The sequence below is a fragment of the Oncorhynchus mykiss genome, chromosome 6 (genome assembly GCF_013265735.2).
Source record: "Oncorhynchus mykiss isolate Arlee chromosome 6, USDA_OmykA_1.1, whole genome shotgun sequence".
Lineage (NCBI taxonomy): Eukaryota > Metazoa > Chordata > Actinopteri > Salmoniformes > Salmonidae > Oncorhynchus > Oncorhynchus mykiss.
The window spans coordinates 96117882-96132576 of NC_048570.1; the positions used below are offsets into that span (position 1 = coordinate 96117882).

The 14695-nt window shown below is 42.5% G+C and overlaps 1 protein-coding gene across 1 annotated transcript in view; it reads right to left on the reverse strand.

The window, feature by feature from the left end:
- cep89 (centrosomal protein 89) overlaps window positions 1-14695 on the reverse strand; it is a 173174-nt gene that overhangs the window by 137077 nt on the left and 21402 nt on the right. The window contains exons 5-6 of the mRNA XM_036981811.1: window positions 2355-2427; window positions 2225-2247 (exon numbers count right to left, since the gene is read on the reverse strand). Of these exons, the coding sequence (XP_036837706.1) occupies window positions 2225-2247; window positions 2355-2427 (96 nt within the window). The remainder of the gene's footprint in view (window positions 1-2224; window positions 2248-2354; window positions 2428-14695) is intronic.

A 14695-nucleotide genomic window follows, 5' to 3' on the forward strand; every position in this document is an offset into this window, starting at 1 on the left:
ATTATGGAAACATCTGTTGAACCTCAGCTTCCTCTGGAATACAGAGCTATATTAATTATGGAAACATCTGTTGAACCTCAGCTTCCTCTGGAATACAGAGCTATATTAATTATGGAAACATCTGTTGAACCTCAGCTTCCTCTGGAATACAGAGCTATATTAATTATGGAAACATCTGTTGAACCTCAGCTTCCTCTGGAATACAGAGCTTTATTAATTATGGAAACATCTGTTGAACCTCAGCTTCCTCTGGAATACAGAGCTATATTAATTATGGAAACATCTGTTGAACCTCAGCTTCCTCTGGAATACAGAGCTATATTAATTATGGAAACATCTGTTGAACCTCAGCTTCCTCTGGAATACAGAGCTATATTAATTATGGAAACATCTGTTGAACCTCAGCTTCCTCTGGAATACAGAGCTATGTTAATTATGGAAACATCTGTTGAACCTCAGCTTCCTCTGGAATACAGAGCTATATTAATTATGGAAACATCTGTTGAACCTCAGCTTCCTCTGGAATACAGAGCTATATTAATTATGGAAACATCTGTTGAACCTCAGCTTCCTCTGAAATACAGAGCTATATTAATTATGGAAACATCTGTTGAACCTCAGCTTCCTCTGGAATACAGAGCTATATTAATTATGGAAACATCTGTTGAACCTCAGCTTCCTCTGGAATACAGAGCTATATTAATTATGGAAACATCTGTTGAACCTCAGCTTCCTCTGGAATACAGAGCTATATTAATTATGGAAACATCTGTTGAACCTCAGCTTCCTCTGGAATACAGAGCTATATTAATTATGGAAACATCTGTTGAACCTCAGCTTCCTCTGGAATACAGAGCTATATTAATTATGGAAACATCTGTTGAACCTCAGCTTCCTCTGGAATACAGAGCTATATTAATTATGGAAACATCTGTTGAACCTCAGCTTCCTCTGGAATACAGAGCTATATTAATTATGGAAACATCTGTTGAACCTCAGCTTCCTCTGGAATACAGAGCTATATTAATTATGGAAACATCTGTTGAACCTCAGCTTCCTCTGGAATACAGAGCTATATTAATTATGGAAACATCTGTTGAACCTCAGCTTCCTCTGGAATACAGAGCTATATTAATTATGGAAACATCTGTTGAACCTCAGCTTCCTCTGAAATACAGAGCTATATTAATTATGGAAACATCTGTTGAACCTCAGCTTCCTCTGGAATACAGAGCTATATTAATTATGGAAACATCTGTTGAACCTCAGCTTCCTCTGGAATACAGAGCTATATTAATTATGGAAACATCTGTTGAACCTCAGCTTCCTCTGGAATACAGAGCTATGTTAATTATGGAAACATCTGTTGAACCTCAGCTTCCTCTGGAATACAGAGCTATATTAATTATGGAAACATCTGTTGAACCTCAGCTTCCTCTGGAATACAGAGCTATATTAATTATGGAAACATCTGTTGAACCTCAGCTTCCTCTGGAATACAGAGCTATATTAATTATGGAAACATCTGTTGAACCTCAGCTTCCTCTGGAATACAGAGCTATATTAATTATGGAAACATCTGTTGAACCTCAGCTTCCTCTGGAATACAGAGCTATATTAATTATGGAAACATCTGTTGAACCTCAGCTTCCTCTGGAATACAGAGCTATATTAATTATGGAAACATCTGTTGAACCTCAGCTTCCTCTGGAATACAGAGCTATATTAATTATGGAAACATCTGTTGAACCTCAGCTTCCTCTGGAATACAGAGCTATATTAATTATGGAAACATCTGTTGAACCTCAGCTTCCTCTGGAATACAGAGCTATATTAATTATGGAAACATCTGTTGAACCTCAGCTTCCTCTGGAATACAGAGCTATATTAATTATGGAAACATCTGTTGAACCTCAGCTTCCTCTGGAATACAGAGCTATATTAATTATGGAAACATCTGTTGAACCTCAGCTTCCTCTGGAATACAGAGCTATATTAATTATGGAAACATCTGTTGAACCTCAGCTTCCTCTGGAATACAGAGCTATATTAATTATGGAAACATCTGTTGAACCTCAGCTTCCTCTGAAATACAGAGCTATATTAATTATGGAAACATCTGTTGAACCTCAGCTTCCTCTGGAATACAGAGCTATATTAATTATGGAAACATCTGTTGAACCTCAGCTTCCTCTGGAATACAGAGCTATATTAATTATGGAAACATCTGTTGAACCTCAGCTTCCTCTGGAATACAGAGCTATATTTTATAATAATAGTCTGAATAGTGAGTGCAGACAGTGTGTTTGGTGTGTGTGTGTGTGTGGGGGGGGGGGGGGGGGGGGACGACCAACCTGGGGGTAGAGGGGACACTATGTCGAAGGCAGAGTCATCAGTCTCCTCTCTGCATTCTGACAGAACATCACTCTGGAAAACAGAGACAAGGACTTAACACAACACACACAGCTTGAGAGTTTACAGAGAAGACAGTTGAATTGTCATTCAGAGTTTACAGAGAAGACAGTTGAATTGCCATTCAGAGTTTACAGAGAAGACAGTTGAATTGCCATTCAGAGTTTACAGAGAAGACAGTTGAATTGCCATTCAGAGTTTACAGAGAAGACAGTTGAATTGCCATTCAGAGTTTACAGAGAAGACAGTTGAATTGCCATTCAGAGTTTACAGAGAAGACAGTTGAATTGCCATTCAGAGTTTACAGAGAAGACAGTTGAATTGCCATTCAGGGTTTACAGAGAAGACAGTTGAATTGCCATTCAGAGTTTACAGAGAAGACAGTTGAATTGCCATTCAGAGTTTACAGAGAAGACAGTTGAATTGCCATTCAGGGTTTACAGAGAAGACAGTTGAATTGCCATTCAGAGTATAAAGAGAAGACAGTTGAATTGCCATTCAGGGTTTACAGAGAAGACAGTTGAATTGCCATTCAGAGTTTAGAGAGAAGACAGTTGAATTGCCATTCAGAGTTTACAGAGAAGACAGTTGAATTGCCATTCAGAGTTTACAGAGAAGACAGTTGAATTGCCATTCAGAGTTTACAGAGAAGACAGTTGAATTGCCATTCAGAGTTTACAGAGAAGACAGTTGAATTGCCATTCAGAGTTTACAGAGAAGACAGTTGAATTGCCATTCAGAGTTTACAGAGAAGACAGTTGAATTGCCATTCAGGGTTTACAGAGAAGACAGTTGAATTGCCATTCAGAGTTTACAGAGAAGACAGTTGAATTGCCATTCAGAGTTTACAGAGAAGACAGTTGAATTGCCATTCAGGGTTTACAGAGAAGACAGTTGAATTGCCATTCAGAGTATAAAGAGAAGACAGTTGAATTGCCATTCAGGGTTTACAGAGAAGACAGTTGAATTGCCATTCAGAGTTTACAGAGAAGACAGTTGAATTGCCATTCAGAGTTTACAGAGAAGACAGTTGAATTGCCATTCAGAGTTTACAGAGAAGACAGTTGAATTGTCATTCAGGGTTTACAGAGAAGACAGTTGAATTGCCATTCAGAGTTTACAGAGAAGACAGTTGAATTGCCATTCAGGGTTTACAGAGAAGACAGTTGAATTGCCATTCAGAGTTTACAGAGAAGACAGTTGAATTGCCATTCAGAGTTTACAGAGAAGACAGTTGAATTGCCATTCAGAGTTTACAGAGAAGACAGTTGAATTGCCATTCAGGGTTTACAGAGAAGACAGTTGAATTGCCATTCAGGGTTTACAGAGAAGACAGTTGAATTGCCATTCAGAGTTTACAGAGAAGACAGTTGAATTGCCATTCAGGGTTTACAGAGAAGACAGTTGAATTGCCATTCAGAGTTTACAGAGAAGACAGTTGAATTGCCATTCAGAGTATAAAGAGAAGACAGTTGAATTGCCATTCAGGGTTTACAGAGAAGACAGTTGAATTGCCATTCAGAGTTTACAGAGAAGACAGTTGAATTGCCATTCAGAGTTTACAGAGAAGACAGTTGAATTGCCATTCAGAGTTTACAGAGAAGACAGTTGAATTGCCATTCAGGGTTTACAGAGAAGACAGTTGAATTGCCATTCAGGGTATAAAGAGAAGACAGTTGAATTGCCATTCAGAGTTTACAGAGAAGACAGTTGAATTGCCATTCAGAGTTTACAGAGAAGACAGTTGAATTGCCATTCAGGGTATAAAGAGAAGACAGTTGAATTGCCATTCAGAGTTTACAGAGAAGACAGTTGAATTGCCATTCAGGGTTTACAGAGAAGACAGTTGAATTGCCATTCAGAGTTTACTGAGCTGCTGTTTGTGGTGAAAAACCATCATTTTGGCATAAAAATACCTTAATGAACGAGACCTTTATTTCTAAGACTGAGAAACTTTGGTCGAGATAACTCTCTGACTTTCACTGTTAATACACACACACACACACACACACTCTGTCCTGTCATGATGCCGTCACCTCCACCCCACACACACTGTTAATACACACACACACACACACACTGTTAATACACACACACACACCCACTCTGTCCTGTCACCTCCACCCCAGTCTGAACCCCTCTAAGCCCTTGGCTTGACCCTCTCAGACACTCTGTCCTGTCATGATGCTGTCACCTCCACCCCACACACACTCTGTCCTGTCATGATGCTGTCACCTCCACCCCACACACACACACTCTGTCCTGTCATGATGCTGTCACCTCCACCCCACACACACACTCTGTCCTGTCATGATGCTGTCACCTCCACCCCACACACACACACTCTGTCCTGTCATGATGCTGTCACCTCCACCCCACACACACACTCTGTCCTGTCATGATGCTGTCACCTCCACCCCACACACACACTCTGTCCTGTCATGATGCTGTCACCTCCACCCCACACACACACACTCTGTCCTGTCATGATGCTGTCACCTCCACCCCAGTCTGAAACCCTCTAAGCCCTTGGCTCGTTCCTCTCAGACACTCTGTCCTGTCATGATGCTGTCACCTCCACCCCAGTCTGAAACCCTCTAAGCCCTTGGCTCGTTCCTCTCAGACAGAGTCATATCTTTTTAAAGAGTATCTTTAATTCAGAGCCTGTTATGGGGTTACGGGTTGGTTGGCCCTTAAAAGTTGCAGCAGCACTGTCAACGCCCCAAACGCCTACAGAGGCTTACGGAAGTATTCAACCCCCCCACCCCCTTGGCATTTTAACTATTGTGTTGCCTTTACAACCTGGAATTAAAATGGATTTTTAGGGGGTTTGTATCATTTGATTTACACAATATGCCTGAAGATGCAAAATATAGTTTATTGTGAAACAAACAAGACAGAGAAAGAAAATGAAAACTTGAACGTGTTTTTGCAGCAATTACAGCTACAAGACTGAGATGGGTCCTTTTCTATCCCAGAGTTCACTTTAAAAAGGACTGAGATGGGTCCTTTTCTATCCCAGAGTTCACTTTAAAAAGGACTGAGATGGGTCCTTTTCTACCCCAGAGTTCACTTTAAAAAGAGGACTGAGATGGGTCCTTTTCTATCCCAGAGTTCACTTTAAAAAGGACTGAGATGGGTCCTTTTCTGCCCCAGAGTTCACTTTAAAGAGGACTGAGATGGGTCCTTTTCTGCCCCAGAGTTCACTTTAAAGAAGACTGAGATGGGTCCTTTTCTGCCCCAGAGTTCACTTTAAAGAGGACTGAGATGGGTCCTTTTCTACCCCAGAGTTCACTTTAAAAAGAGGACTGAGATGGGTCCTTTTCTGCCCCAGAGTTCACTTTAAAGAAGACTGAGATGGGTCCTTTTCTGCCCCAGAGTTCACTTTAAAGAGGACTGAGATGGGTCCTTTTCTACCCCAGAGTTCACTTTAAAAAGAGGACTGAGATGGGTCCTTTTCTGCCCCAGAGTTCACTTTAAAGGGGACTGAGATGGGTTTGTTTAATGTGATAACACCCAAAGAGATTTCCACACCTGGATTGTCCAACATTTGCCCATTATTATTTTCTAAATTCTTCAAGCTCTGTCAAATTGGTTGTTGATCATTGCTAGACAACCATTTTCAGGTCTTGACATAGATTTCCAAGTAGATTTAAGTTAAAACTATAACTCGTCCACTCAAGAACATTAACTATCTTCTAGGTAAGCAACTCCAGTGTAGATTTGTCCTTGTGTTTTAGGTTATTGACCTGCTGAAAGGTGAATTAGTCTCCCAGTGTCTGGTGGAAAGCAGACTGAACCAGGTTTTCCTCTAGGATGTTGCCTGTGCTAATAGCTCCATTCCATTTATTTTTAATCCTGAAAAACTCCCCCAGTCCTTAACGATGACAAGCATACCCATAACATGATGCAGCCACCACTATGCTTGAACATATGAGGAGTGGTACTCAGTAATGTGTTGTATGGGATTTGCCCCAAACATGACACTGTATTCAGGACAAACATTGTATTACTTCACCACATTTTTTTGCAGTTTTACTTTAGTGTCTTGTTGCAAACAGGAGGCATGTTTAGGAATATTTTTCATTCTGTACAGGCTTCCTTCTTTTCACTCTGTCATGTAGGTTAGTATTGTGGAGTAACTACAGTGTTGTTGATCCATCCTCAGTTCTCTCCTGTCACAGCCATGAAACTCTGTAACTGTTTTAAAGTCACCATTGGCCTCATGGTGAAATCTTTGTAGTGACTGGGTGTATTGATACATCATTCAAAGTGTAATTAATGACGTCACCATGCTCAAACGGTTGTCAAGGTCTGTTTTTTTTTATTTTATCAATAGGGGCCCTTCTCAGCGAGGCCTTGGAAAACCTCCCTGGTCTTTGTGGTTGAATCTGTGTTTGAAATTCACTCCTCGACCGCGGGACGTTACAGATATATTTTTATTTCACTAGGCAAGTCAGTTAAGAACAAATCCTTTTTTTTAATGATGGCCTAGGAACAGTGGGTTAACTGCCTTGTTCAGGGGTCAGAACAACAGATTTTTTTTACCGGGGATTTGATCTTGCAACCTTTCAGTAACTAGTCCAACGCTCTAACCACCAGGCTACCTGCCACCCCATAATTGTATGTGTGGGGTTCAGAGATGAGGTAGTCATTCACACCTCATGTTAAACAGTATTATTACACACAGAGGTGAGTCCATGCAACTTATAATGTGATGTCTATTCCTGAACTCTACTGCCCCAGAGTTCACTTTAAAGAGGACTGAGATGGGTCCTTTTCTACCCCAGAGTTCACTTTCAAGAGGACTGAGATGGGTCCTTTTCTGCCCCAGAGTTCACTTTCAAGAGGACTGAGATGGGTCCTTTTCTGCCCCAGAGTTCACTTTCAAGAGGACTGAGATGGGTCCTTTTCTGCCCCAGAGTTCACTTTCAAGAGGACTGAGATGGGTCCTTTTCTACCCCAGAGTTCACTTTCAAGAGGACTGAGATGGGTCCTTTTCTGCCCCAGAGTTCACTTTAAAGAGGACTGAGATGGGTCCATTTCTGCCCCAGAGTTCACTTTAAAGAGGACTGAGATGGGTCCTTTTCTACCCCAGAGTTCACTTTAAAGATGACTGAGATGGGTCCTTTTCTACCCCAGAGTTCACTTTAAAAAGAGGACTGAGATGGGTCCTTTTCAACCCCAGAGTTCACTTTAAAGAGGACTGAGATGGGTCCTTTTCTACCCCAGAGTTCACTTTAAAGAGGACTGAGATGGGTCCTTTTCTACCCCAGAGTTCACTTTAAAGAGGACTGAGATGGGTCCTTTTCTACCCCAGAGTTCACTTTAAAAAGAGGACTGAGATGGGTCCTTTTCTGCCCCAGAGTTCACTTTAAAAAGAGGACTGAGATGGGTCCTTTTCTGCCCCAGAGTTCACTTTAAAGAGGACTGAGATGGGTTCGTTTAATGTGATAACACCCAAAGAGATTTCCACACCTGGATTGTCCAACATTTGCCCATTATTATTTTCTAAATTCTTCAAGCTCTGTCAAATTGGTTGTTGATCATTGCTAGACAACCATTTTCAGGTCTTGACATAGATTTCCAAGTAGATTTAAGTTAAAACTATAACTCGTCCACTCAAGAACATTAACTATCTTCTAGGTAAGCAACTCCAGTGTAGATTTCTCCTTGTGTTTTAGGTTATTGACCTGCTGAAAGGTGAATTAGTCTCCCAGTGTCTGGTGGAAAGCAGACTGAACCAGGTTTTCCTCTAGGATGTTGCCTGTGCTAATAGCTCCATTCCATTTCTTTTTAATCCTGAAAAACTCCCCCAGTCCTTAACGATGACAAGCATACCCATAACATGATGCAGCCACCACTATGCTTGAACATATGAGGAGTGGTACTCAGTAATGTGTTGTATGGGATTTGCCCCAAACATGACACTGTATTCAGGACAAACATTGTATTACTTCACCACATTTTTTTGCAGTTTTACTTTAGTGTCTTGTTGCAAACAGGAGGCATGTTTAGGAATATTTGTTATTCTGTACAGGCTTCTTTCTTTTCACTCTGTCATGTAGGTTAGTATTGTGGAGTAACTACAGTGTTGTTGATCCATCCTCAGTTCTCTCCTGTCACAGCCATGAAACTCTGTAACTGTTTTAAAGTCACCATTGGCCTCATGGTGAAATCTTTGTAGTGACTGGGTGTATTGATACATCATTCAAAGTGTAATTAATGACGTCACCATGCTCAAACGGTTGTCAAGGTCTGTTTTTTTTTATTTTATCAATAGGGGCCCTTCTCAGCGAGGCCTTGGAAAACCTCCCTGGTCTTTGTGGTTGAATCTGTGTTTGAAATTCACTCCTCGACCGCGGGACGTTACAGATATATTTTTATTTCACTAGGCAAGTCAGTTAAGAACAAATCCTTTTTTTTAATGATGGCCTAGGAACAGTGGGTTAACTGCCTTGTTCAGGGGTCAGAACAACAGATTTTTTTTACCGGGGATTCGATCTTGCAACCTTTCAGTAACTAGTCCAACGCTCTAACCACCAGGCTACCTGCCACCCCATAATTGTATGTGTGGGGGTTCAGAGATGAGGTAGTCATTCACACCTCATGTTAAACAGTATTATTACACACAGAGGTGAGTCCATGCAACTTATAATGTGATGTCTATTCCTGAACTCTACTGCCCCAGAGTTCACTTTAAAGAGGACTGAGATGGGTCCTTTTCTACCCCAGAGTTCACTTTCAAGAGGACTGAGATGGGTCCTTTTCTGCCCCAGAGTTCACTTTCAAGAGGACTGAGATGGGTCCTTTTCTGCCCCAGAGTTCACTTTCAAGAGGACTGAGATGGGTCCTTTTCTGCCCCAGAGTTCACTTTCAAGAGGACTGAGATGGGTCCTTTTCTGCCCCAGAGTTCACTTTCAAGAGGACTGAGATGGGTCCTTTTCTACCCCAGAGTTCACTTTAAAGAGGACTGAGATGGGTCCTTTTCTACCCCAGAGTTCACTTTAAAGAGGACTGAGATGGGTCCTTTTCTACCCCAGAGTTCACTTTAAAGAGGACTGAGATGGGTCCTTTTCTACCCCAGAGTTCACTTTAAAGATGACTGAGATGGGTCCTTTTCTACCCCAGAGTTCACTTTAAAAAGAGGACTGAGATGGGTCCTTTTCTGCCCCAGAGTTCACTTTAAAGAGGACTGAGATGGGTCCTTTTCTACCCCAGAGTTCACTTTAAAAAGAGGACTGAGATGGGTCCTTTTCTACCCCAGAGTTCACTTTAAAGAGGACTGAGATGGGTCCTTTTCTACCCCAGAGTTCACTTTAAAGAGGACTGAGATGGGTCCTTTTCTACCCCAGAGTTCACTTTAAAAAGAGGACAGAGATGGGTCCTTTTCTACCCCAGAGTTCACTTTAAAAAGAGGACTGAGATGGGTCCTTTTCTACCCCAGAGTTCACTTTAAAAAGAGGACTGAGATGGGTCCTTTTCTACCCCAGAGTTCACTTTAAAGAGGACTGAGATGGGTCCTTTTCTACCCCAGAGTTCACTTTAAAAAGAGGACAGAGATGGGTCCTTTTCTACCCCAGAGTTCACTTTAAAGAGGACTGAGATGGGTCCTTTTCTGCCCCAGAATTCACTTTAAAGAGGACTGAGATGGGTCCTTTTCTACCCCAGAGTTCACTTTAAAGAGGACTGAGATGGGTCCTTTTCTGCCCCAGAGTTCACTTTAAAAAGAGGACTGAGATGGGTCTTTTTCTGCCCCAGAGTTCACTTTAAAGAGGACTGAGATGGGTCCTTTTCTGCCCCAGAGTTCACTTTAAAGAGGACTGAGATGGGTCCTTTTCTGCCCCAGAGTTCACTTTAAAAAGAGGACTGAGATGGGTCCTTTTCTGCCCCAGAGTTCACTTTAAAAAGATGACTGAGATGGGTCCTTTTCTGCCCCAGAGTTCACTTTAAAAAGATGACTGAGATGGGTCCTTTTCTACCCCAGAGTTCACTTTAAAGAGGACTGAGATGGGTCCTTTTCTACCCCAGAGTTCACTTTAAAAAGATGACTGAGATGGGTCCTTTTCTGCCCCAGAGTTTACTTTAAAAAGAGGACTGAGATGGGTCCTTTTCTACCCCAGAGTTCACTTTAAAAAGATGACTGAGATGGGTCCTTTTCTGCCCCAGAGTTCACTTTAAGAGGACTGAGATGGGTCCTTTTCTACCCCAGAGTTCACTTTAAAGAGGACTGAGATGGGTCCTTTTCTACCCGAGTTCACTTTAAAAAGATGACTGAGATGGGTCCTTTTCTGCCCCAGAGTTCACTTTAAAGAGGACTGAGATGGGTCCTTTTCTACCCCAGAGTTCACTTTAAAGAGGACTGAGATGGGTCCTTTTCTGCCCCAGAGTTCACTTTAAAAAGAGGACTGAGATGGGTCTTTTTCTGCCCCAGAGTTCACTTTAAAGAGGACTGAGATGGGTCCTTTTCTGCCCCAGAGTTCACTTTAAAGAGGACTGAGATGGGTCCTTTTCTGCCCCAGAGTTCACTTTAAAAAGAGGACTGAGATGGGTCCTTTTCTGCCCCAGAGTTCACTTTAAAAAGATGACTGAGATGGGTCCTTTTCTGCCCCAGAGTTCACTTTAAAAAGATGACTGAGATGGGTCCTTTTCTACCCCAGAGTTCACTTTAAAGAGGACTGAGATGGGTCCTTTTCTACCCCAGAGTTCACTTTAAAAAGATGACTGAGATGGGTCCTTTTCTGCCCCAGAGTTTACTTTAAAAAGAGGACTGAGATGGGTCCTTTTCTACCCCAGAGTTCACTTTAAAAAGATGACTGAGATGGGTCCTTTTCTGCCCCAGAGTTCACTTTAAGAGGACTGAGATGGGTCCTTTTCTACCCCAGAGTTCACTTTAAAGAGGACTGAGATGGGTCCTTTTCTACCCGAGTTCACTTTAAAAAGATGACTGAGATGGGTCCTTTTCTGCCCCAGAGTTCACTTTAAAGAGGACTGAGATGGGTCCTTTTCTACCCCAGAGTTCACTTTAAAGAGGACAGAGATGGGTCCTTTTCTACCCCAGAGTTCACTTTAAAGAAGACTGAGATGGGTCCTTTTCTGCCCCAGAGTTCACTTTAAAGAGGACTGAGATGGGTCCTTTTCTACCCCAGAGTTCACTTTAAAGAGGACTGAGATGGGTCCTTTTCTACCCCAGAGTTCACTTTAAAAAGAGGACTGAGATGGGTCCTTTTCTGCCCCAGAGTTCACTTTAAAAAGAGGACTGAGATGGGTCCTTTTCTACCCCAGAGTTCACTTTAAAAAGAGGACTGAGATGGGTCCTTTTCTGCCCCAGAGTTCACTTTAAAGAGGACTGAGATGGGTCCTTTTCTACCCCAGAGTTCACTTTAAAAAGAGGACTGAGATGGGTCCTTTTCTACCCCAGAGTTCACTTTAAAGAGGACTGAGATGGGTCCTTTTCTACCCCAGAGTTCACTTTAAAGAGGACTGAGATGGTCCTTTTCTACCCCAGAGTTCACTTTAAAAAGAGGACAGAGATGGGTCCTTTTCTACCCCAGAGTTCACTTTAAAAAGAGGACTGAGATGGGTCCTTTTCTACCCCAGAGTTCACTTTAAAAAGAGGACTGAGATGGGTCCTTTTCTACCCCAGAGTTCACTTTAAAGAGGACTGAGATGGGTCCTTTTCTACCCCAGAGTTCACTTTAAAAAGAGGACAGAGATGGGTCCTTTTCTACCCCAGAGTTCACTTTAAAGAGGACTGAGATGGGTCCTTTTCTGCCCCAGAGTTCACTTTAAAGAGGACTGAGATGGGTCCTTTTCTACCCCAGAGTTCACTTTAAAGAGGACTGAGATGGGTCCTTTTCTACCCCAGAGTTCACTTTAAAAAGAGGACTGAGATGGGTCCTTTTCTACCCCAGAGTTCACTTTAAAAAGAGGACTGAGATGGGTCCTTTTCTGCCCCAGAGTTCACTTTAAGAGGACTGAGATGGGTCCTTTTCTACCCCAGAGTTCACTTTAAAGAGGACTGAGATGGGTCCTTTTCTACCCCAGAGTTCACTTTAAAAAGATGACTGAGATGGGTCCTTTTCTGCCCCAGAGTTCACTTTAAAGAGGACTGAGATGGGTCCTTTTCTACCCCAGAGTTCACTTTAAAAAGAGGACTGAGATGGGTCCTTTTCTGCCCCAGAGTTCACTTTAAGAGGACTGAGATGGGTCCTTTTCTACCCCAGAGTTCACTTTAAAGAGGACTGAGATGGGTCCTTTTCTACCCCAGAGTTCACTTTAAAAAGATGACTGAGATGGGTCCTTTTCTGCCCCAGAGTTCACTTTAAAGAGGACTGAGATGGGTCCTTTTCTACCCCAGAGTTCACTTTAAAAAGAGGACTGAGATGGGTCCTTTTCTACCCCAGAGTTCACTTTAAAGAGGACTGAGATGGGTCCTTTTCTACCCCAGAGTTCACTTTAAAGAGGACTGAGATGGTCCTTTTCTACCCCAGAGTTCACTTTAAAAAGAGGACAGAGATGGGTCCTTTTCTACCCCAGAGTTCACTTTAAAAAGAGGACTGAGATGGGTCCTTTTCTACCCCAGAGTTCACTTTAAAAAGAGGACTGAGATGGGTCCTTTTCTACCCCAGAGTTCACTTTAAAGAGGACTGAGATGGGTCCTTTTCTACCCCAGAGTTGACTTTAAAAAGAGGACAGAGATGAGTCATTTTCTACCCCAGAGTTCACTTTAAAGAGGACTGAGATGGGTCCTTTTCTGCCCCAGAGTTCACTTTAAAGAGGACTGAGATGGGTCCTTTTCTACCCCAGAGTTCACTTTAAAGAGGACTGAGATGGGTCCTTTTCTGCCCCAGAGTTCACTTTAAAAAGAGGACTGAGATGGGTCTTTTTCTGCCCCAGAGTTCACTTTAAAGAGGACTGAGATGGGTCCTTTTCTGCCCCAGAGTTCACTTTAAAAAGAGGACAGAGATGGGTCCTTTTCTACCCCAGAGTTCACTTTAAAGAGGACTGAGATGGGTCCTTTTCTACCCCAGAGTTCACTTTAAAGAGGACTGAGATGGGTCCTTTTCTACCCCAGAGTTCACTTTAAAAAGATGACTGAGATGGGTCCTTTTCTGCCCCAGAGTTCACTTTAAAGAGGACTGAGATGGGTCCTTTTCTACCCCAGAGTTCACTTTAAAAAGAGGACTGAGATAGGTCCTTTTCTACCCCAGAGTTCACTTTAAAGAGGACTGAGATGGGTCCTTTTCTACCCCAGAGTTCACTTTAAAGAGGACTGAGATGGTCCTTTTCTACCCCAGAGTTCACTTTAAAAAGAGGACAGAGATGGGTCCTTTTCTACCCCAGAGTTCACTTTAAAAAGAGGACTGAGATGGGTCCTTTTCTACCCCAGAGTTCACTTTAAAAAGAGGACTGAGATGGGTCCTTTTCTACCCCAGAGTTCACTTTAAAGAGGACTGAGATGGGTCCTTTTCTACCCCAGAGTTGACTTTAAAAAGAGGACAGAGATGGGTCCTTTTCTACCCCAGAGTTCACTTTAAAGAGGACTGAGATGGGTCCTTTTCTGCCCCAGAGTTCACTTTAAAGAGGACTGAGATGGGTCCTTTTCTACCCCAGAGTTCACTTTAAAGAGGACTGAGATGGGTCCTTTTCTGCCCCAGAGTTCACTTTAAAAAGAGGACTGAGATGGGTCTTTTTCTGCCCCAGAGTTCACTTTAAAGAGGACTGAGATGGGTCCTTTTCTGCCCCAGAGTTCACTTTAAAAAGAGGACAGAGATGGGTCCTTTTCTACCCCAGAGTTCACTTTAAAGAGGACTGAGATGGGTCCTTTTCTGCCCCAGAGTTCACTTTAAAGAGGACTGAGATGGGTCCTTTTCTACCCCAGAGTTCACTTTAAAGAGGACTGAGATGGGTCCTTTTCTGCCCCAGAGTTCACTTTAAAAAGAGGACTGAGATGGGTCTTTTTCTGCCCCAGAGTTCACTTTAAAGAGGACTGAGATGGGTCCTTTTCTGCCCCAGAGTTCACTTTAAAGAGGACTGAGATGGGTCCTTTTCTGCCCCAGAGTTCACTTTAAAAAGAGGACTGAGATGGCTCCTTTTCTGCCCCAGAGTTCACTTTAAAAAGATGACTGAGATGGGTCCTTTTCTGCCCCAGAGTTCACTTTAAAAAGAGGACTGAGATGGGTCCTTTTCTACCCCAGAGTTCACTTTAAAAAGATGACTGAGATGGGTCCTTTTCTGCCCCAGAGTTCACTTTAAGAGGACTGAGATGGGTCCTTTTCTA